Genomic DNA, 23,077 nt, shown 5'->3' with positions numbered 1-23,077 from the left:
TCATTTCTAAACCCTCAGACATCGGTACTGACTGTCAATTTGGGAACCACTGGTAAAGAGTTCAGCTTTAAAAAAGAAAAAAAGAAAAAGAAACTCAAGAATGTTCTGAGCCAGGAAATTGTAAACTAGAAAAATGGCATGAAATCATGTGGTAACAAATCAAACTGGTGCAGACATAGTGACAGTTACAGTTTGCTGACTCATAACAATATTGTGAACTGAGCTTGAACTCCAAAACAAGTTATATGATGCAAAATGAGTAATTATTATGATGTGAGCTGGATGAATTTGACAGGATGTTACCTCCTGTTGAGTTAACAGTCAAGCCCCACACATGGTTTAATATGCAAAGCACCTAATTCTGACTTTTCTCCAGACACTGATGCTATAGGCATTTCATTAAGATGCAAATATAATCAGGACAATAAATCCAGGTGTTGCAGGTTGCCATGGCAGCATGCAAACATGGCACACAGTAACACAAGACAAGAGATATAAAGTATAAATTGGAGCCAGAAGAGACCTTCACAAAATACAACAGAGCATCTTCACAAAGTCCAACCCGGCAACAACAACAACAAACAAATGAGCAATCAGCAGCAACTGCTGGCATTTCTAGGAGCTGATGGTAAGACCACCCACACAATCAACACCTACTTAGTTGCAAATTCAAGATTTAGAGTTGCCTGTACCCTGAAGATAAGTCAAATGAATGAGGCTTTGATTAAGCAAATAAAGCCCTGATTAGTCCACACACAAGTATGAATATGAATCAAAAATCAAACGTGTGCAGGGAAAGTTGAAGTCAGAGGTGTATAATACCTGTCTGCCCCGCTAGTTCACCGGCATCTCACTGTTTCCCTTTGACACAGCCCTTTTTTCTTTCCCCTCAGTTCTTCATGGCGAGAGAGTGTACTTTCATTTTATGACATCATGCTCTCATTCTCAGCATTTTCAGCCGCAAAACTCAGCGCTGTCCACACGCAGCATCGATTCTGCCTCCACCGAGATCAGGGAGAAACCTGGAAAGCTTATCGGCGAATCCTTGATTTCACCACAGAAGACACACACACACACGTACACACTTCATTTCACTGGACAGCTAGCGTTCAGCCGGGCTCAGAGTGTGATGGTGGGTTAACAGACTGCGGATCCGCCTTCCACTCTCAATCAGTATCAAATATGTTATTACTTGCTTATTTATATCAACCCACCAGCCGGCCCTCTGCTTTGTAAGAGCAGCTCCTGCTGCTGCTCTTACAATTTTACTGTTGAGTAAGAGGTGGAAAGGAAGACAAAATCTATGCTGTGCTATAATGGAACCATTATTTAATGCATGCTGCATTAAATAAATGAGTCTTAAGTTTAAGCTAAAACACTGAGTCAGTGTCTGCTTTACTGACATTGACTGGTAGCTTGTTCCAAATGGAGAAGCACTGTAACTGTCTCCTCCAGCCAAGCAGGAAATCAGTTTTGGAAACCTCCTAAACCCCCTGGTTTAGTTTCAATAGTATTTCTAAGGGTGTATTCAGACCTGTGGCTTGTTTGATTAGTTATGATTCAGGGGCTAAACCGATACAATTGTTGCATTTTTCTTTCGGGTCCTATGCGTTCACGCGGTAACAGTCACAAGCGGTCCAAAGTTGTCAACAAATGCCATACGCGAACCAGCTGTTCTCTCATAGGGGTGGAATGGAGCAGGCCAAACTATTAAATTCCACACCGTTCCAAACCGCGGTTGAAGCCCAGACTCAACCCGATCTGAGTCATTTGTGTATATTTTTCGGCCCAAACCCGACCTGAACACAGACAGAAAAAGGAATCCGACCAGAGTCATCCTTGGTATATATTTTCAACCCGAACCAGCGCACCCGGTCGTTGAGAACCATGGGACATCATCAGTGCGTCGGGTGTTGTGTCAGTTAATGAGTCGATTACGTTCTCACTGCAAACTATCCACTGAGGGGCTTGAATGGAAACAAGCCGAGACCACCCCTTCTTGGTGATTTGGCCTGCATCCAAGCGTGATTGCTGTGTTCACATCTGCCCAAGCAAACCGATCTTTGGGGTTCTCCATGAAGAAGATGAACAAGGAGATCTTAAATGGATAAAGGTGATAAGTGGTTAATGCATGGCGCTATTGCAGCTGGATCCTTCTAGGATTAGTGTAGGAAATGTCATAGCAGAAGTGTGGTATTCAGTATAGCAGTTTACACATACACACAAATCTTGTCCAAATAGTCATTTGAATGAATTTACATGGTGATTAGATTCATTAAAAAGTCAACTACTGGCCTATGACCCTGTTAGCTAATGTTAGCTGTGGATATAACATCTATAAGTGGTGTTGTCTCTCTCTGAATTCTGTGCACAGATCCTCATTCCTGTGTTTCGACCTGCTTAGGGAAGTTTGAGCTGTTTCCTCCTGTAGCACTCTTTGCATACCAAGTTGGACCTGTTGCTGCACCCACATTTTGCTGCTGTATCCCATGCATTGTTGTTGTTATTGTTACTGTATCTGGCTTCCTCTTTTCTTTTTCCCTTCGGGGTTGATATCAGACTGGAACACTTGTGTGTGTCTCAATGGTCCCTGAGGAATTACATCTCCAATACTTATGACATCTGCAGCATCCTGAGTCTGGTAGAAAAACACCTATGTGGCATTTTCATCACTTTGGCCTCAACTTGGTTTCAACTTTTGTGATGTTCTGAGTTAAGTGTGCATCAAAACTTAAGTGATTACTCTTTTTTCTTTAGTTTGTCTCTGCATAAAAGAAAGTAATTGTCATTGGTTGTTTATTTTCATCATGGTCACTAAGTGTGTGTAGGAGCTGAGTCAGGCTGCTTACTGTCATTTTGTAGCAGTGGCTGCCTGGTAGTGTTTGTTGATTCATTTTCACCAAGGCCGCTTATGCAACAGATGACGTCAGGGTGAGTAATGTTGTGAATTATTCCACGTTCGCTTCTCCAGTTGTGTTGTTTCTTTTAATTAGAACTGATAACCCACCAGCTAGGGAATTTACAAAGATAGTTGTGTCTTATTAATTCCCCACGTGAGGACAGAACATAAGGTCTTCCACAGACAGCGATTTCCTGCATGAGAACAGTCAGTAAATCCAGCAGTGTCTCTGAGAAGAAAAGGCTATTTATTTGGAGAATATTCAGATCATGTATTTACACTAATTCTGCCATGGCTTGTCTGTAATGAAATCTGGATGGCAGGTAAACCCGAACACAGAGCACGTCGGTTCAGTGTCTCACACTGACAGGAGAGCATGTTCCTCCTGGGAGCAGGAGGGCGGGATTGTATTAAATCTGCATTTCCTCCCAACACAGCCAAAGTGCTGTAACATGCAAAAAGACAAATTGCAGCTACCTTCTGTGAAATAGCCAATACACCAATCCTCTTTTATTTACAGGTAATATTTCTCACTTTAAGGATTCCTGTGTATTATTCTTACAACCTGGAATCGTCCAATTATTTGGAACCCACAAACCATTTACTAACAATATTAGAAATCGCAGAAACAAGTCTCTAATCTATTGCTTTGCACAGCTGATGGCGTGCTCCATTTATAATGAACTGTTGCATCCAGAATATCTCCACATTTAGCAGAGCTCCTTCTTCCAGAATCTACCTTGATATACACAAAGAAAAAAAAAATACCCACCCGAGATACCGTCACAGTCAAGTTTTCCATCTTTTTCAATTGTGCAGCTTCACATGTGACAATCAGAGGGAAACAAACACCTTTTTCTGTTGAGCGCCAGGCAGAAACCTTTCCATCCTGAAATATCCTGAAGCCTGCAGATACACATTGCTGTGATGAAAGTCAGCATCACTTACTTGTTGTACGGGTGTACAATAATTCTATGTTAATTAAAAATAACACAGCAAATTAAAACGTTTCTGATTTGGAGAGTAGCTCGCCAATCGGCAGCTTGTAATGCTCGATAAGGCTCTTGTTTTTGCATCTTAGTGACATATAAGTTGTTTCAACAGCATTCAATTGACTATACTGTATTTCCAAGCACAGCAGGCCCTAAGAACACGTAGTCATTAAAATGCTGCCAAAGCTACTTTTACATACAGCTAGCCTAGTATATGCAAATGCAAATCTTTGCAGGCATTTTTTTTCCCAACTTGCAACAAGTTCTCTTTTTTGCCTTGTTCAACTTGCAAATTACCCATTCTGTGCTCGCTGCCATACATGTTCAGATTATTTACACTGATAAGAACTCTTACTGAACCAATACGCTGCCTTCCAGTCTGATTTAGTGAGGGCTTTGATGGTCCACAGTTATCTATATATATACTCATGCCATCAGAAAACTCTGAATCACAGCAGCCTTCATCTCCACAGTGAAAGCGAAGCAACAATCAGCCACAAAGTTTCCCCCGCCATCAAGGAGATACTTCCGCCTGAGCCGTGCATCAACTTGAAGTGAAAAAATCATACTTCCTCATTTGCAGTGTGTGGGATGTCTGTCTTGGTAACTCAGCCACCTGCTGGCAACTCCTACATTTATGCATAAGTCCTAGACTTTCTTCTACAAGTGGGATTAAATTTATGTCACTCTCCACATTGTTTTGCGCTTACTCCTAAAATTTCACTCCGTGTGGCTTCATGGGTACATGGCACTGAACTCAAATCATAGAAACTTGTTTGAGAGAGGTAAAGACGGGGCGCCTGCATTCAGAGGGCTGGTGTCATGCTGTCACTTAGCGGCATTGCTTTATTCCTCACAGCCTGCCATGGATATTGATTTCTGGCCCTCAGCTTCCAGACAAGTGACCAACTTTCTGTGGTATTCAGCTGTGACACTATAAAGTAGATGGTCTATTTTTTTCACAGAAATACATACTGTGCTTCAAGAATGATGAAGGCTGCGACTGCAGATATTTCTTTGAGATGTTCAGAAAATTACATTTTGTTTTTCTTTCTTTTTTATTGTAGCCAGAGGCTGTCTGAACAAACGCTGTGGCTATTTGAGAGTGACGTGACACCACGAGGCAATGTCAAGACATCAGAGAATCATTTCAGAGCATAAAACAAAGCCCACAATAAAACAGGACAGGACTTTTCTTTTGTAGAATCAGTATAGATGTAGTCCTGTCTAAAATGTAACATAAGTAATTCAGAGAATTGGGGGCCGGGCAGCCAAGACCGTCTTGTTATCCTGCATGCTCTTCTTTTTCTTTCTTCTTCTTCTGAGAAAATCCTACTACCCATACACGAAAAATCACCAAACTTTGCACAAAGGTCCAGTCCCATGCCAGATTGCCTGAGCTGCAAAAACAGGACAATAGTCCTGATGGGGGCGCTACAGCAAGCCTCTGAATTCACAACAAATCAACCATATGTGCTTCAGATTTGCAACTTTCACCAAAATACTGAAGAAACCATTTGTACATTTAAACTCATTGCAAATTCTGAAGTCCATCACTCAGTTTTTTCAAAAACTGTAACACATCCTAAACCTATCTCCTCCCAGAATTTTTGCTCAATTGACACAACTTCAGACTGTCCTACACAAACAATTTACAGATTTGATGAAAATTGAGCCTACAGTGCATCAAAATGTTTGACTATAAACGGTATTGTAAACATATACTTGCAAATTCTTGTCCATTAAAAAAAAAGACAAAATGTTAGAGTCATGGTATGTAAAATATCAGAATTTTATCTCAAAAACTTAATTTTTTAAACCATTTTGAATGCAAACTATTGGAGTCAATGCAAACATGGCATTTTTAAACATCAGTTTTTCACTTATGGAGCCAATAAATCACTGTTAAAAAAACAAACAAATTACCAACATCTCCATGCTGTTTAGATGCAATTTATGTATTTTCTGATTTTTGAATTTTTGACAGCCATTTGAAATCTGCCTTTACACACTAACAGCTGCTGTCTTGCACACAGGTGACTGACTGGCTTAGTCAATCTGTGAAGCTACATGTGACATTTCCACTTGCCAATTAGCTCATAGAGGATGGTTGTTGGTGTTGAAGATTGTCAGTTCAAGCCTCAGCTCGTGCAACATTTCCATATGAGAAATCTACCCATACCTTTCACAGCTTTGGAACTTTCACTTTCAAATTGTCTAACTTTGCCCGATCATTGCTGTGCAGTAGCTATAATTAATATGCTGATGGTAAATTTACCCAAGAAGGTCACTGGAATGATGATACAGAGACTTGATTTGTAATGAGAAAGTGCTATTTAACTAAGAGTCACCACCACGCTCAGGATCTTGAAATCAATGTCTCTTTATTCAAGCCGTGCAGAGAATCACCCATAACAAAGTCACGAGAGAGGAGCTTCCCTAACAGAGAAACTCATCAGTATTTAAGGACAATGTAGAGTACTCATAAGATACATTTTACTGCCTGGTAATGGCCACGTTATCTCATACGTTGCAAAGAAGATGTTTTTGAAACTTTGCCTCTCAGAGCCATTAGCTTACCTCCACTATCTTCAACATGGTTTAATGAACACTCAGTATTTTTCCATCATAAATACATGTAATATTAAGTCTGTGCATTTGTACATTATTTCTTACTGTGTATTTATTAGTAGTAGTGTTTATAACCATTCTTACTTTTAACTTTTTACCTATAAATAGCCTAATGTTCAAACTGGCATTACCTCACTATAAATTCAATTTAATTAACTGCTTTTCTTCACAAGTTTTAAGTGTACTCAGGCTGAAGCTACAATCAGGTCGGACTAATATTTTAGTTACTTTTGAGGATTAGCATTCGTATTTTACTCTTTTGTTTGCTGACATTTGTCCTTGTTTTTGTTATTCAACACAATAAACACACAAGTATGAAGTTGCTAATGATGTTATTATGTAGGCATAAACTGACAAGACAAGATTTGAGATGCTAATATAATGTACCATTGTAATTGAAGACATGAAGTGAATGGTGTTGACTTCTAATTTTAATTTTGTCTTTGCAAATATTTTAGTGTAACTCATACACAAACATTTTAGTTCTCAATGAGATGGAGTATGATTTACATAATGAATACAGCTATGGAAAATCTGACATCTCTTGGCAACACGTCTTCAGAGAACTTCAAGCAACCAAGAGTCTCATTACAGTACCATCCATCCATTGGCTATACGGCTTATTCATGCAGGGTTGCTGGGGTGGCTGATTACATTAACTTACTTATTTTACACATGATTTACCATCAGTCTTATGCTTTTCTACATTTGATTGTTATTCAGTAGCTTTAACCTACAGTATATTATCACTAGCTGAACTTCTAGATGTTGCTATTGTTTGTTCAATTAGGATCCACTTTTCTTGTACTTGAATTAATTAAATGAAGTGGAATAACTAAGGTACTTTTTTACCAGATCACTGTTTGTTTCATGTCTAACACAACAAAATTACATTGGCTATTTTTACAGGTGCAAATATGACTTGTTCATGAAATGTGCGGTGACAATTGTTCCCAGATTTACCACTTTAACTTCATCACACTACACGAGATGGCAGCTGTGTCTTTATGCTGCTGCTCCTCAGAAGATTTTTGTAATTCAGAAATCAATATAAACTCACAAAATAAACAAGTTGTTTGCTCAGGAATATAAAAAACCACAAATATTACATGATTAATAATTTCTATAAAAAGAGAGCAATTAGATTGTAAGTGTAAAAAAACAGAGTGACTTGTTTGTTTGTTAGGGTAGGACATATGGTTCAGTTAGATTTCAGGGTTTAATTTAACTTCATACACAAATGTAATGCAATCTCTCCGCTGTAAAATGAACAAAGCGTGGAAGTTCCAAATACTGCAGATGCTCGGATGGTCACTTAAAGCAGAACTATGCAACTTGGCCGGAAATAGCTCGCTCCTTCGTTGGTTTCTCTTTTTTTCCCTCTCCGGGGCTCCCCCACAGTTCTGGGAGGCACATGTCACTGTCGTAAAAAAAAAAACTCGCCGCCCCACCTCCTCCACCCCCTCCACCCCCTCCCTACACGTACTTGTGTTTACTGCTGAAGGTAGAGAGCGGTGTTTGCTAAGCACGGAGCTAATGCTAACACGGAGCTAACGCTAACAGGGAGCTAATGCTAACACGGAGCTAACGCTAATACGGCCACACACAGACAAAGACACAAAGACACAGACATACACACACACATGAATAAAGGTTCCAAAACGCGAAGGCGTGTGTGTGTGTGTCATGATGTATTACATTATCTTATAAAAGATCCATGGTGTGTGTGTGTCTGTTAGCATTAGCTCCGTGTTAGCCACAAGCCGAACTTCATCAGTACAAACATGTTTCCATGGTTTCCTCCGACTTTCCGAACTCAAACCAATCACGATTCATGACATGCATGACATCATCTGCGTTCTTATCTCGTACTGCCGTAAGGCAGTTTCTCGCGATAGTTCTATCCATTGATGAGATTTACACCGAGACGGAGGACTGATCTTGCAAGTGCGGTTTTCAGCCAGTGGGGGGGGTGAGCGCATTGGCCTAGACCCCATTCACCTCATAATAGGTCACTCTACCATCACAGTGACTCTGAGCCACAATAATTACAGCCGAAATCCTGCATAGTTCTGCTTTAAGGCTGGCTCCAAAAGTGAGTCCCCATAGTAGAGTATAGACTCCCACACATCACAGCAGAAATAAACATGTTTAACAACTAGGTACAAAAAGTGGTTTTAGTCTCTATGGCTAATTTCTGCCATCATGACAACTGAGCAAGGATTTTTGGATTAGCTGACAGATGGCAGGAGAAGAGCAGCTCCCTTAAAATCTATGGATGATGTCACAGAGGCTCTGTCCATCTGTATCTACAGTCAATGATGTGTGCTCTATTTACCAGTGGGAAAATGATAACTACTGTAACTCTGATCAGGTAAATGAGAACTAAAAGAACATTTGGTTTTCCTACACATAGCCTACACAGTTTGCGGGGACATTAAACATCTGTTTTTAAGATGTATTGCTGTCATCAGAATAAATGTCTGTTCATTATGAGGACACAGATATGAGAAAATAGCAGGGCAACTATGAGCACATTGTCCAACCATCATAAGGTAAAACTGATAGAGATGTAGAAGAAATATCAGTAAATGAATTTGGCTCACAGGCATTTTGTTCCACCTCAACACTTCACTTCAGAGGTATCAAGCTGTGATTTATTCATTTTGAAGTGATATCAATTTGTCTCGGCATTCCTCACATTGTACAGTTGTAGTGCTTCAATTAATCTATCAGATAATTCGCTCTCAGCATTACAGACTTCACCATCATCACTTCCATCTGATTTATTAGCTTGTTCTGCCATTTTTGAATCAGCTTGAACAAACACAAGGAACGACAATGAGTGAAATCACCTGAAAAGAATACTACTCCGGTGGGTGGGATAGCACGGAGATGGGCTGCGGCTCTATTATTATGCAGGGAGTCGTTCAGGCTACTTCATATGGAATATTTGAGCTCATCTTTGAAACGCCAGGCCCTCCAGATTTCCCTCTGAGGATCAATAGAGTTCATCCTATCTTATTTTCTTCAAATAGCCTTAAGCTTGTCAAGCATCTTACACTATGTTAGTTGATGAACAATGCAGAGAGGCAATATCTATAGAGAAACACTCGGCTAATGTATATGGTCTGGTCAAATGGGGAAGAGGACAATAATTCCATCACAGCAAATTGTAATGCATGATAATAATGCACTAGTTCATTTAGACTTGCAGCACATAGAGAAAGATAAAGTGCAGAGAAGGTTTAGACTGGGTTATTTTATTCTGTGCAGTATAGATGCTGTAATAGCAAATGAAGTTCACCCTATATTCTTATCTCATTTCTTTGAAATTCAGCTTTACATTGAATACATTTTAAAACCTTTAAATTCCCATTTGACCTTAAAGGCTAAAACCAATTATTTTGATGCTAGAAGGTTCAAACTAAATTGTCCTCTGCTCCTCAATATTGATGGCTGTGTGTGGGGGGGCTTTTTCCATTAAAAACTAGGAGCCCACTGCACTTTCTTGGGTCTGAGAGCTTGGTGAGGACCAAATTGTTTACATGGTTGTTTGAAAGGTCAAGACTTAGTTTAGGGGTTCAGTTTAGAATCGGATTAGATTAGTGGTTCAGTAGTGATGGTTAAAGTGAGGGTTTGGTGTCTTTTTTTTTCACACAGGAAGCGTACACCGCTGTCTCGAGAGAAGGTGCTGCACCCAGCGTCTTCTTCCGCCTGTTTTTTGTGCAGCCGCTTCCAACGGAAAATCTCTGAACTTTTCAGAAAGGCATTGGTGTCAAGATATCGTTGCCATAGTAACAAAACCCACGCTTTTTTCCCTACCTTTTTCTGCTAGAAAAAAGAAAAAAAACATATGAAAAGATGCCCTAAGGGACTAAGTAATGCCTTGTGTCAGTGATGGATATAGTCAGAGAAGTGTGAGTTGCTATCATGCCTGCATTTACATTTCTTCCCATTAGCGAGGCAGGTTGGTATGCACAGTGTGCACTGTACTTAAGAATATAGCATACTGCATGTCGCTGTGCTGTGAACTGGCCTGACATTGACAAAACAGTTCTTATGCAGAAGCTGTATCTGAATCAGAAACAAAAGGAAGAACTTGATACTGTAATTGAAGGCTGTGACTTCAGAAGGCTGAAATAATGTCTCCTGGAAACAAGAAATTTGACAGACATTTGTCTTCATGCACTTCGGGATTTTCCTTTAATGTTTTGGCAGAGTATCTCGCCAAGATTACAGCATCATGGCAAAACTGAATCGTGGCTACTTATGATTTTACTGCATGCAGTTTGATTTAATAGCCCAACTCCTATTTTGTTCCCTCTTGTTGGAGCGCTGTGTCAATCAATAGTGCAGCATGCCTGAAGTTCTAGGTTGACAGGTAATATATGATGACAGCGCAATCACTGCATCAGTCTATTTCAACATGCATACAACATGCATATGGTTATGTATCAGAGTAACCAAACAGTAACATGAGAGCAATCTTTCCACTCATAATGCATAATCACTCCTTTGACCTCAAGAGTCCTTAAGAAACTGCCAGAATGAGTTCAGCTCAAGCTGCCAAATGCCTTGTGAGACGTCTGGTATGTTGTATTTAATAGCTTATTCACAGTTAACATTTGCTTTGCTAATGCCAGTAACTTATTGGATGCATAATTGCACAACTTTCTGGCCATGTGAATCTCTCCATTTGTTTATTATTGGATTTGATGAAGTACACAAGTCTAACTGACTGTACTGACAGATATTGTGAATGTATTTAATTATCTGTGGCATATATGACAGCAGACAGACTCTACAGCAGAAAAAAAATAAGTCAGAGAAAAAACATGAGCAACATAGTTTAAACAAAAAATCACTTACACCAAACTTGCAAGTTATTCAAACAGAGATAGCAGGTAAACAATTTATTGTGTTTACTTTGTCATTACAGTGAGGCGTATTGACCTTTTATGTTTGAAACAATAATTCTTCACCTCCTGTAAGGAAAAGGTTGCAGTGTGACTCCCAGTCTGTCTCTACTTCTGAAGATAAGAATGCCGACAACGTCAAAATGAATTGCAGTGGAGTCAGTGGCAGATACTGATCATCTTTACAGCGCATTGCAGATTATGTACAGTATGTTATATAAGTCTCACACACTTTGTGGAAGTTCCACTTGGCTGACACACACTCTCTCAGCTGCAGATACCCATTAACCACAGGTGATTGGTTTTAAAGTGATCAGTAATGAGGAGCATTGATTCTAATATTGTATCAGATAACGTATTTTTAATGAAAATCACCTGATATTGATCGGTGGACGATCTATTGGGACTTTCCTATCTTGATGGTTTCCTTGCAAGGCAGAGGGTCCTCTGTGTGTGTGCAGAGAGAGAGGTTAGCAAATCAGATTTGTTTGAGATTCATTTTACTCGTATGTTACTGCATTTGCTCTTTATGGTGTTAATGTTGGACGTGTAGAAGAAAGAAGTGCTTCAAGAGGAGTTGGTTTCTGACACTTCACACTAAGGTTAAAAGGATCCAACACTGATGTGTGTCAAATGGTGTGAAAGCTGACCTAGATGGACATATCAACACTCAGGGGCTGTCGACATATCAGCACTTTATAATGTGTGAAAATAACTCCGGTGAGTTGAGTAGGAAAGACATTTTTTTGTGTTGAAGTCCTTCAAATGGGGAGTGTCCACAGTGGGACTTTGTACAACCCATTTGTGCGCTACAGCCTTTTTTTTTTTTTTTTTTTCAAAAATAATCAAGGAACATTTTTCACTTTTTGCAAGTTGCCCATTTTTAAGACCAGGTCTAGAGATTGACAGCGCAGCGGGAATAACACGTTGCGACATATGTAGCTCAGTGTATCACATTTTGCATAATGCACTGTGACATACAAGCTCCACGGGATCTCATTTTCACTCTGAGTGTGTCCTAAGGCTAAACTATGTCATATTTTATGACAGCTGCCAGTTTCTACATGTCCTTGAATGGTGGTCCCTGTGTAGGGGCAAGAGGATGTTCAACTGTGTGGAATTGATACTTGGGAGAGTTTTGCCTCATTAATCACGAAAAAAGAGAGGAAAAATCTTCCATCCCAGGTTATCATTACCTCTACTCAGTGTGCATGTAACTGTAACTGCTCAGTGCACATACACACTACAGGTGTGTCCTTACGGGAGTGAGAATTGAAATGCAAATGGAAACCAGAATGTAGCTCACCACCATGTTAGCAAAGGTTTTCATATAATAATTTCATGATGCAGAATTAAATGCACTTTTCTCCACTCAACCACACTTTCCTGACAAATTACCTAATGCCCCAGTCATCTTATGATGCATGTTTAGTGATTAAAGGGGGCATATTATGGAAATATCACATTTTGAAGGCTCTTTAACATATATTTAAGTGTTTGTCTTGCCTTCCGGCCTCCAAAATGTGAAAATTGACAAAAAAAATGTGTAATGTGCAGGCTTCATAGGTTGAAATCCACATGGTTTTACGAGCTGTTCCCTTAGATGTCTTCCAGTCATGTACTGTAACTAGGATTCAAATTTGTGTAATACCACCCCTACCTGGGACCGGTAGAAGGGGTGGGGCGGGGCAAGCAGTGGTTAATTTGCATTTAAAGGGACAGGCACTGGAACCAGCCGTTCTGAACAGGGCTGTTCTGAGAGGATGAAAAGAGCTGTGATGTTTGATCCTTGGGGTATTTTGACCAAAGCATGTCACAGACATGTCTTTAAGACACCTGGGAATTATTTTAATTTGTGGAAAGGGGTCATAATATGTCTCCTTTAACATCTTTACAATAATTAAGGGGCACATTGCAGTTTTACTGTTGGAGATCTCATTAGTTTTTATGGCCTTTATTTATTCAGGTACTGTACATCATCCTGAGACATAAATCTTATTGTAAACTAAAGAGAGTCCTGAATGTATATCCCACCCCACCACCCCCACCCCTCCTCCAGCCAGTACAGACTAGAGCTGCATGACAGCAGATGCTGCGCAAACACAGCTCGGTGATGCTGTGGCCACTTTGACTTTGATATCCATTAAGTGAAAACGAGACAGAGTCTTGTGCCCTGCTAGCTGTGAATATGGTGTCACGCTGCTCGCAGAGCTAAAAGAAAATACAAATTGCTCATTCTATCTAAACACAGATGAAGCTGCAGCATGAATGGTTGCCATCAAGCATTAAATTGTCATCACGGTCAGGATGCGCCGTGACACAGAGCGAGGACGGTGGAAGTGGCCGCATCGTTTATAAGTAGATGTTGAGGGCCAGCTGGTGGATGCACTACAACCCCCCTATGCCTACCCCCACCCCCTTCTGTGTTCAAACTGTCCCTGTGGATCACAGCCAAATGATCACTGAGCAACACTGTGCTGTCTCCGGCATCAAGCGGCAAATGTACAATCAGAGCTCAGAGTCATAATAAACAAACGTGTTATCTCTACCTGAATTTTCTAAATATTTTTATTGTCAATTTTCTTACCAATTCAAACAACAGACACACACACATATATATAATAATAAAAAATAAATAAATAAAATAAAAAATTTTGACACAGACTATAACGTGTAAAAACAAAGTACACACAATGAGGCTTAACATAGTATCAGAGCTGATTGTCCACTTGAATACACCAATTATGTAAAGACAGATACTCTTTAGGGGGGTTAACTACAGTTTCAAGTACTCCAGAATACAATAGATCTCCACACAGACCTGAATGAATTTAATGTCTCCTCTAAACCATAAATCCTTATGACCATACTGCATTTTCACAAATACACGCTATAGCCGAGAAAAGCAAACTTTCCTCACTCGCACAGGAGCCAAAATAAAAAAGCATGGGCTGATGCTGAAGGGCTGACAGACAGACAGTGTCTGAAATGTGGTGCAATAAATAATACGGGGTTGAAAACAATAGGAAAAGGATGTGGCTGTCAGTCCTCCTGAGTATTCCCCCCAGTCTGTGTTGTGAGATCTGTTTTTCTTCTGCTTTGTGATTAATGAAAACTCTGCAACAGCTTGTTGCAAATTTAGTTTTAAAACATCCTCCAGAATCCCAAAAGAAATTTGAATCACGCTGGTAATCCTCTATTGTGGTCATTAAGCTGGAAGTTTTAAGCTGTCGTCTCAAGTTTTAATTGACAGTTTGCGCAGTCGCTTTATATCAAATCATTATTTGTTTCTAATTTTGGGATGACACAAAAAAAACCTTTCTCATCTCTCTCTCTCTCATCTCTGTATCAAAGTGTACATAATAGATCATATTTGATTTCACTTTGTTTTATTTGAGATTTGTCATTTTAATGAAGTGCCTCTTATCTACCAAAAGTGTCTGTTGTTGTTCTGCGATGTTCACCGTCACACTGCGCCTCGGCAATTAACTGTTTACCAGCCGGTCCACCTGTCATCTGCCATGCGGATCCTTCCACCCCTTCTCCTTTGCCTCCCACGTAGCAAACACTGTGATGAGGTTTTCTGGCCCATTCATTGTGCTGTCAGGAGATTTGCAGCCTTCGAAAAGCCCAGCAAAAACCACAGTCTTGGCATCGTTCGGGACCACCCTCCTGGCGCCCAACACCATGCTGTTTCAGAGTCTGTTAGATCACACTCTGAGCCCATACACTGTAATCCCTTCACATGCAAAACCAGAGAAAGTTGCTGATGAATGCACAACATATGTAGTGTATAAGAAGAGCAAGGACAGACTACAGGTTTCAGGTTTTTGTTTTTTGTTTTTTTGTTTGTTTGAATTTTTTTTTTTTTTGTCCAGTTTTCTTGAATGAAGTCTAATGAGTGAATCTCTGTTGCTCTGCTGGATGATTTTGCAGAATAGACCCTCTACTACAGCTAATTAGCTCATTGATAGACTCATTAAGCTTTTTAAATGTGATGTTGAGTCGATGAAAATTGTTAATAAATCTCTGCCGGCCGCTGTGATAGCGCTGTGTCTAATTACATTTGTTGTTTTAGATAAAAACGGAGGTGGTGAACGCTTATTCGCGGTGTCGGTGGAAGTTGTTTCCTGTCAAGTAATCCAATGTCGTGTGATCACCTTTAGGCTTCCTCAGCCATCAGGATCATTTCCAGGGCCCATATAATCCCTCAACACACATTTTAAAGCTCTGCGATCGCTTTACTTAAAATATTTCCCCAGTCCGTCAGTAAACACACATTTTTGAAAGAATGGAGAGAAAATCCTCTTTTCCACGACTTATCATCAAACAGCATGTGATAGCAAAGATGTAACAACTGAGAAGTGTTAACATGCAGCCCCTCCCTTTATTTGTGCAGCTACAAGTTAACTTTGATATGACAGATGTTCTCAGTAGCACTTTAAACGTGATGCTTGACACTTGCGGCACTACGGACTGATAAAAGCATGTATATACATACGGATGTGACATGAATATCACAGTCGTATGTTGTTGGCTTTGTTGTTTTTACCTTGTTGAAGTTTTTCTTTGTAACACACATTATTTTGTACGGTTCTGTACGTTCCCTTCACTGCAAGACACTGTTTTCACCTGCTGCGCTTGTCTTTTCGTCTGCACTGTAATAACATTTCTGAGACGCTCAATTCAGTTTTAAATCGGAGAGCAGGGATTCTCTGATTCAAACGACCTCATGCACAAGCTGCAGACTGTACAGCTGTAGTTCTCTCAGACCTTAGTGAAGCCTTCGTCACGGTTGATTGCGCTGTTTTATTGGCTCTTCCTGACGAGTGGATGGGTACTTTGGGTTAAGCATTAAGTTGCTTTAGGGCCAATCTTACTCACTGATCATTGTCAATTAAAAAGGGAAATTCCTTCCTTGCCAATGCTGTTATCAGGTCTCATTCTCCTGTGCCTTACATCCTGTCTCCTTGCTGTGTCATATCCCTTTAAATCCACTGTGGTCCACTTTAAAGCAGAAGTAAGCGATCCGGTCGTTTTGGCTAACTTCTTGTCAGCCGATGGAGTTAGCAGTCCCCGCCCTCGTCCCTACGTCACCACATTCACGCGCATCCCTTGGCTGCACACACAGAGAGCACCGCCCCTTTATGCCATTCTCTCTCCTCATTGGATAAAGGTTGTAGGATACAAGGAAAGTTTTCTCCTCGGCTTACAGCAGAGCAGAGTGACTGACAGACCCGTGTTTCAGACCAAACACTCTATAGAAGTGATTGCTGTCGGAAGATATAACTATTTAAGACTTACTGTATATTAACACAAACATTCCGCTTACTTCTTGCTTTAATAGATACTTATAAAACCATGTTTTAGGCACGGTGGCACAGTGGTTAGCACTGTTGCCTCACAGCAAGAAGGTCCTGGGTTCGAATCCCCGGCCGCCCAGGTCCTTTCTGTGTGGAGTTTGCATGTTCTCCCCGTGTCTGCGTGGGTTTCCTCCGGGTGCTCCGGTTTCCCCCACCACTAAAAAACATGTCGGCTAGGTTAATCCTCCAGTCAGTGCCCCTGACCAAAGGCACTGGCTCATCATCTGGAGTTGGTCCCCGGGCGCCGCACCGTGGTTCCTCAGGGATGGGTTAAATGCAGAGAAAGAATTTCACTGTACTAGCTGTATATGTGACAAATAAAGTACCTTTACCTTTATGTATTTGAGTTGAGACTGAATCTCCGAAAATTACGTATTTAAAAAGGAAAGAATGATTCAGAAATATGTTTTTAATACCCATTTTGAATTTGGGAATTGCATTACTTCAGTTCTGTGATGAGGTCTTTGTTATGTGTGGTAGCGGGTCTCAAAGTGGGGTCCCCTGCATGGGGAATCTTAAAGGAGTTCCTGAGGGTTTGCAGTAAAAATGGGAGTCATTCATTTTCACTATATTTCCACCCATAACTAACAGAGTGATGGATTGTTTGACTCTTTTGCTCAGGGGTTTCAAACACGTCCTGTAATCAATCATCTAAAATCAGAAATCTTATCAGATGGGGGAGGGGGCGATCTAATTTGTGTCCTTGAGATTTGAGTTTGAGAACCGCTTGGCAATCGAAGCAGTGAAGGTCAGCTGGATTTTTATTTTATTTTCCCTGAATCAAAATATTTACATCCTCTAATGACCTGGAGAAAGTCATTAATGCATGAGCACATTTCATGTAAATGAGTGTGACAGACTGTACTGCTCCGTAAGTAAAAGATCATTCTCATGCCTCCAGATTGTCTATAAAACTGTAGCGAGGATGCTAAACTGGCACCAAACAATGAGAGCGCATGACCCTCTTACTCTGGCATCTCTCCCCCTGGCTGGCTGGCTGGCTGGCTGGCAGTCAGAAGATTTTAAGAATTACTGATCACGTTTAAAGTTCAGAGCTACATTTCTGACCTTTTAGATTCCTAGGAGCCTGAGAACACCCTCAGATCCTCAAAAGGGGGGCACTCCAGACTGCTCCCTCAGTCTAGTCTGAAATCGAGACACAGCCGAGCACTGGCTGTCAGAGCTCATGCTCAGCCAAATGCCCTGCTGAAAAAAACCGAGGCCCAGTGAGTCAATAGTGCTTCTTTTTTTTTTTAGAAGGAAGCTAATTCTTTAAAAGAACATGCAGTGCAGAAACCAATGGAATCACCTCTTTGTTTCTTTTCTCTTTTTCAGAACAAGAGCCTGAAGAACAAACTACTCTCTGGCAACAAACTTTGCGACGCCTATGCTGAAGAGGTAAGGATGTTTAATTAGCATGGTTCTTTTTTTCACAATTATAATCAATTTTCAGCTCCAGCTACTTAATTGCTCGTTGTTCACGAAATAGGAACAATTTCTGGTTAGATGTTGAAGGCAGATTTTGTTCCCTTGTGACTAAGTAATGCTAATGAAACACAAATTACAACATAGACATGTAACTGTGATTAGCATTAATTCACTGTGAAGTTTTGCTGTATTTATGATAATCTGAGCATTTACATTTTGTCTTATCCATTAAAATAATTTGCAATTATGTTGATCATTATTTGTAAGTAATTAATAAAATGTTGGTATTTAGACAGTGATAAATTCACAGAGGGTTAGACAGAGTTCATTCCTCTTTCTGTTACTCTCTGACAAACACACACGCTTGCTCAGCTTTGTATGTCTGCTGAATCTCGTCTTGAAAAGTGAGGCCTTTGATGGCTGTATAGTGCAATCTGAGAGTCCCGAGTTGTAGTGAGTAAGAGCAGCTTCAAGTACATTTTGGCTTTCATTTTTTGCTGTCACTTCCGCTCTGCTGCCGGTTGTTATGGTCAGCGGAGTCCACCAGGTTCACATCCTCAGCGAAGCCTTGAGCTGAGCTTTTTAACTTCTGCTGACCAAAGCTCAGGCTGTAATTTAGCCATGCAAGATCATACAAGGCAGCAGGTCCTAAGGGCGTCCTGGTGACATGTTCATGTTACTACAGCTGATGCTGTGAAGCTGTGGTTCAGGCTCAATAGCTATGGAGCTGTGGAGTTGGCGATTCCAAGCATTTCCTGTATCCAGGCCACAGTATGTGGAATAACTTTCAATTTTTTCCAACATAGAGCATTGTGGTGATCCAGACAGCTTGATAGATGGCAACCTTGGAGCAAAGATGGAGATTTTTCTTTAGAAATTCCCTGGGCTGGACCTCCCCCTAAGGCAGCTGACGTTTGTTTGATCAGTGATACAGAGGACATTACCAAGGTTTTTGAATGACGGAACAGTTGCATTTTCAGGTGAAGACAAGCAATTATGGAGTCTGGCAGGTATCAGAGAGGAACAGTGACATTTGAGTCCTTTAAAGTTGCTAATCTGTAACCAAAAAAGGAAAAAAGCATGTGAATTATTAACCCATGCTCTCAGAGTTCCTAATTTCCTGACCCTTTCTCTTACATCTTACCTCAGAAATGCCTCCAGCCCATTAGAGAGGCCCAGTCCCACCTCTCCTGGAGGTTAGCTTCTTTCATGCAGTTTCTTTCATCACACTCTTTGAAAACTTTAAACATTATGCTATCAGTATTTTCTGTCCAATTTGAACACCTCATCATTTTAAACCAAGGCTGGAAAACACAGTCAGTTGGCAGTTTATTAGCCACACTTAGCTAAAACCAATGCAATCTAATGCAACAGCCCTGCAATACCTCCATGAGGGATACCTAAACTGCTTTTGGACAGGTGTTGATTCACCTGTGTGGTATTGTGGAGGTTGCAGTTTGTGGTGCTATTGAACTGTATTTTGTCTCATTTACAGTATCTCACCAAGTGTAGAAATACCTTTATGTATAGTGGGATTCAGTTCAAAAACCCCACAAATGATGCCATTCAGTATGATTATTACAGTTGCATCAACACCTCCCAGAGACACTTCAGTGTACTGATGATTTTAACTATACCAACGATAGGATTTATTGCAAGACTATTGTATCAGACTGCGCTGGCTTCAACTAAGTGTACCTAATTAACTGGGAATGGAGGGTATACTGTAGTCAGACAAATTCTATTGCAACAGAAATAATCTTGTGATGGGGGCTTTTTAATGTGTATCAAGTGCTCCAGCATCTCAAAACATTTTATCCAAGTATATCCAACTATGTCCACTACTGCTACAATGGCTGAATGCTTTTATGTTGATTTACTGTAATAAATATTTTGAGGGTATGAATTATTCATTTGAACTTCTGCATAAAAGACTTACTGTTCTGACCCCATAAAACTACTGGTAGCTACACCATTGATGGAATAATGCTTAGAAGTAATATTAATTGTAATAGTTATAATAAATAGAATACGCTACAAGTGTATTAGGACAAAGCAAAGCAGCCTGTATTATAGTTAGTTATGGGCTAATGTCAAAAGTGCACTGATGTGATATATTTTCTACAGGTGGTTCGTTTCCATAATTTGTATCCCCAATTGTCTTCTGTCCATTTCTTCCCACCTTCAGGAAATGGGCAGTAGATGATTTCAGTGTTCTTCAAGGTAAATTATATGATAGGAGGCAGTAAATACCATTATATTAAGCCGTATATTATACATAAAGCCCTCAGTGGCCCATATTATTAACTCCATCCCTGTCAAAAAAAACCAAGGCTTTAGTTTCAGAGCCTGACACTGGTTAGGACACTGATCACACTTGACCTCAGAGCCACACTCAGATTATTCCAGAATATTGTTTTCTTCATGGACCAATGAAATTATGACCCTGTTAATAGTTGGGATTATAATGCGCTTTGGTGATTGTGTTGTGATTGGATACAGCTAATTTAATACACTCCAAAACACATCGAAAAGAGATTGATTTCCAATTGACCCTATAGCAGGTAGCCAGGTTATTGAAATTGTTTTTATTCATTTCTTTTCTTTTTTGGATGTTAGACACATATAGATAAACTATTAATAAACAAAGACTACATGTTGGCCATCTGGGTGGGGTTGCACCAGTTTGGCGTATCTCTTTACTAAATCCAGGATTTAGTAATTACTAAACCACTACTAAACCCTTAGTAATTACTAGCTAGTTTGCAACTAGTTGTTTACTAATTTCGGTTGCACCAGACCAGTGTATGCAATCCCGTATCTAGTAAATGCTTAAGTGGTTACTAGCAGGTTACTAGTCGCATTAAGTGACGACAACAACTTGGCTACCCAATCAGCGTGCGGAGCAGAATGTACAGGAACAGCTGGGCGCTTTTATTTTGAAGTGTGCTCCGCATCGACACATGCCACCACATCCGGGAAGCCGGCAATGTTGTGGTATTTCTGCCCGCACGGGCAGCTGCACGTACTCGTTGAGGTACTCACACTGCCACCCGACACACAGTACCGTTGTAGACTTGAATTGTGTCCCCAACCACATTCTGCATCGACCCCGTAGTGAAGTATCGCAGCGTAACAACGGAGGTAGAGCCCCGTTCGGACCCATGCTAAATTGCCGCAGCTAACGTTAGCATGTCCGTGATCCGCATTATGTGGTCGCATATTTAAACGGTACCGACAGTAAAGTCATCATATCCACCACTTTATTTTCGTCACACCACAACGGAAGTCGGTTTTCAACTTCCGTTTCACCCCGTAGTAGCATTCTAGTGAGCGGCTAACTGGTAGCGCAAGCGTTAGCCACCGGTGTAGGCACCAAATGTGGGGGCTTCGGGCTGCCAAAACCGCCCTGACTAATCTGATGTTTGTCATGTCTACAAAACGAATTACTGAACAAACACCACCACTTATGTGTGCACTGCACGCCTCTGCAACTAGTCATGGTTATCGTAGCCGTTAGCTTCGCTGCTGCTGACAGCTAACAGCAGCAGCGAAGCTAACGTGGACGTCAGCTGTTAAAACCCTCCCGTTGTCGGACACAACATGAAACTACTCCAGTTAGCTCAGTCATGTTGTAACTAGGATATCCGCTGGGAAAATATTTTTTTTCATGGGCTGTTTATTGAGTTATTTATTTAAGACACTGCTAACGGCTAATAGCTAACGGTTAGCCCAGCTAACGTTAATCTAAAATGTAATGAATAGAGTGTCATGGCGACACCCAGCGTCGTTCTCCGGAAAGTGGTGTGGATATAATAATAAATACATCTAATGGCAGGTTCTCTGTTTTGTAAAGCAAACCTCTCTAAACGAGCCGTCATAAACTAGTCATTGTTGTTGTTTTTTTTTCAGTTGGTTTTGATCCTGTGTCGACAAACTGTAACTAGTAAACAGTTACACAACCCCTAGGGTAGGTGTAAATATATAGTAAACACTTAGTAATTACTAGCTCTACGTGATTCCTAGTAAAACTGGTGCAACCCATTTTAATTTAGTAATGACTAAATCTTGATTTAGTAAACACTTAAACATTTACTAAGGTTAGTAAACACTTAGTGAGAGGTGGTGCAACCGGCCCCTGGTCACTGCATTACTATCTAACATCAAGTTTTTACAGCAGCTGTATTTTTGCTAGAATTTACCGTGTCTGGGTTTTACAGGGTTAAATGTATGTGGGATGATGAAAGTTTGAGGAGATGTATTTATAAACTCAAACCACGTTGGGATCAGTTAAATAATGCTTTAGGTTCAGGGTCGATATATGAGGTGACAGTCTTGCCGTGTTACTTTTTCACAGGTCATCTTACATCAGCATCAGTAACATTACTGGCTCAGATCGTCTACACCACAGATCAGAGGTCCACAAAGAGAATTTAGTGTATGAAGCTCTTCATGTTGAAGAGCTTTTCATTGACCCAGACGTCTGCTCCAACACTGAGATCATTCTCTGAGTTCCAGTTGAAACACGATAAAAATTGGTGTTAAAAACTACAGGCCTTAATCCTCCAGCTGAACATCCCTGACATTCAACCAGCTACGCTTATCCAAGCTATCATCACATATTCAGACTCCGAGATGATGATGGGACATTTGACTATGCAGCCAGGTCTGATTATAACACTTCAGGAAAGAGTTGGAAAGTAGCTCAGAGGCTATGAAGGGGTCCTGATTGAAGTTGTCAGCAGTCTACACACACAGCCAGAATTTTCCCTGCAAGAGCAATAGAAATGATGCAGTGAGAGGAAATACAACTAGTTGGCTTTGTGCTTGTAGTTGACACTATCT

General features: G+C 40.5%; 1 protein-coding gene across 1 annotated transcript in view; it reads left to right on the top strand.

Annotated features, from left to right (window-relative positions):
• The window catches only part of luzp2 (leucine zipper protein 2), a gene marked incomplete at its 3' end in the record, with an annotated part of 160,469 nt that overhangs the window by 103,540 nt on the left and 33,852 nt on the right, over positions 1–23,077 (top strand). The window contains exon 6 of the mRNA XM_083999239.1: positions 18,140–18,202. Within this exon, the coding sequence (XP_083855365.1) occupies positions 18,140–18,202 (63 nt within the window). The remainder of the gene's footprint in view (positions 1–18,139; positions 18,203–23,077) is intronic.

Source organism: Trachurus trachurus (genome assembly GCF_905171665.1).
Source record: "Trachurus trachurus genome assembly, chromosome: 3".
NCBI classification, from domain to species: Eukaryota; Metazoa; Chordata; class Actinopteri; order Carangiformes; family Carangidae; genus Trachurus; species Trachurus trachurus.
The sequence above is the reverse complement of the archived record's forward strand: the minus strand, read 5'-3'. Positions and strand labels throughout refer to the sequence as shown.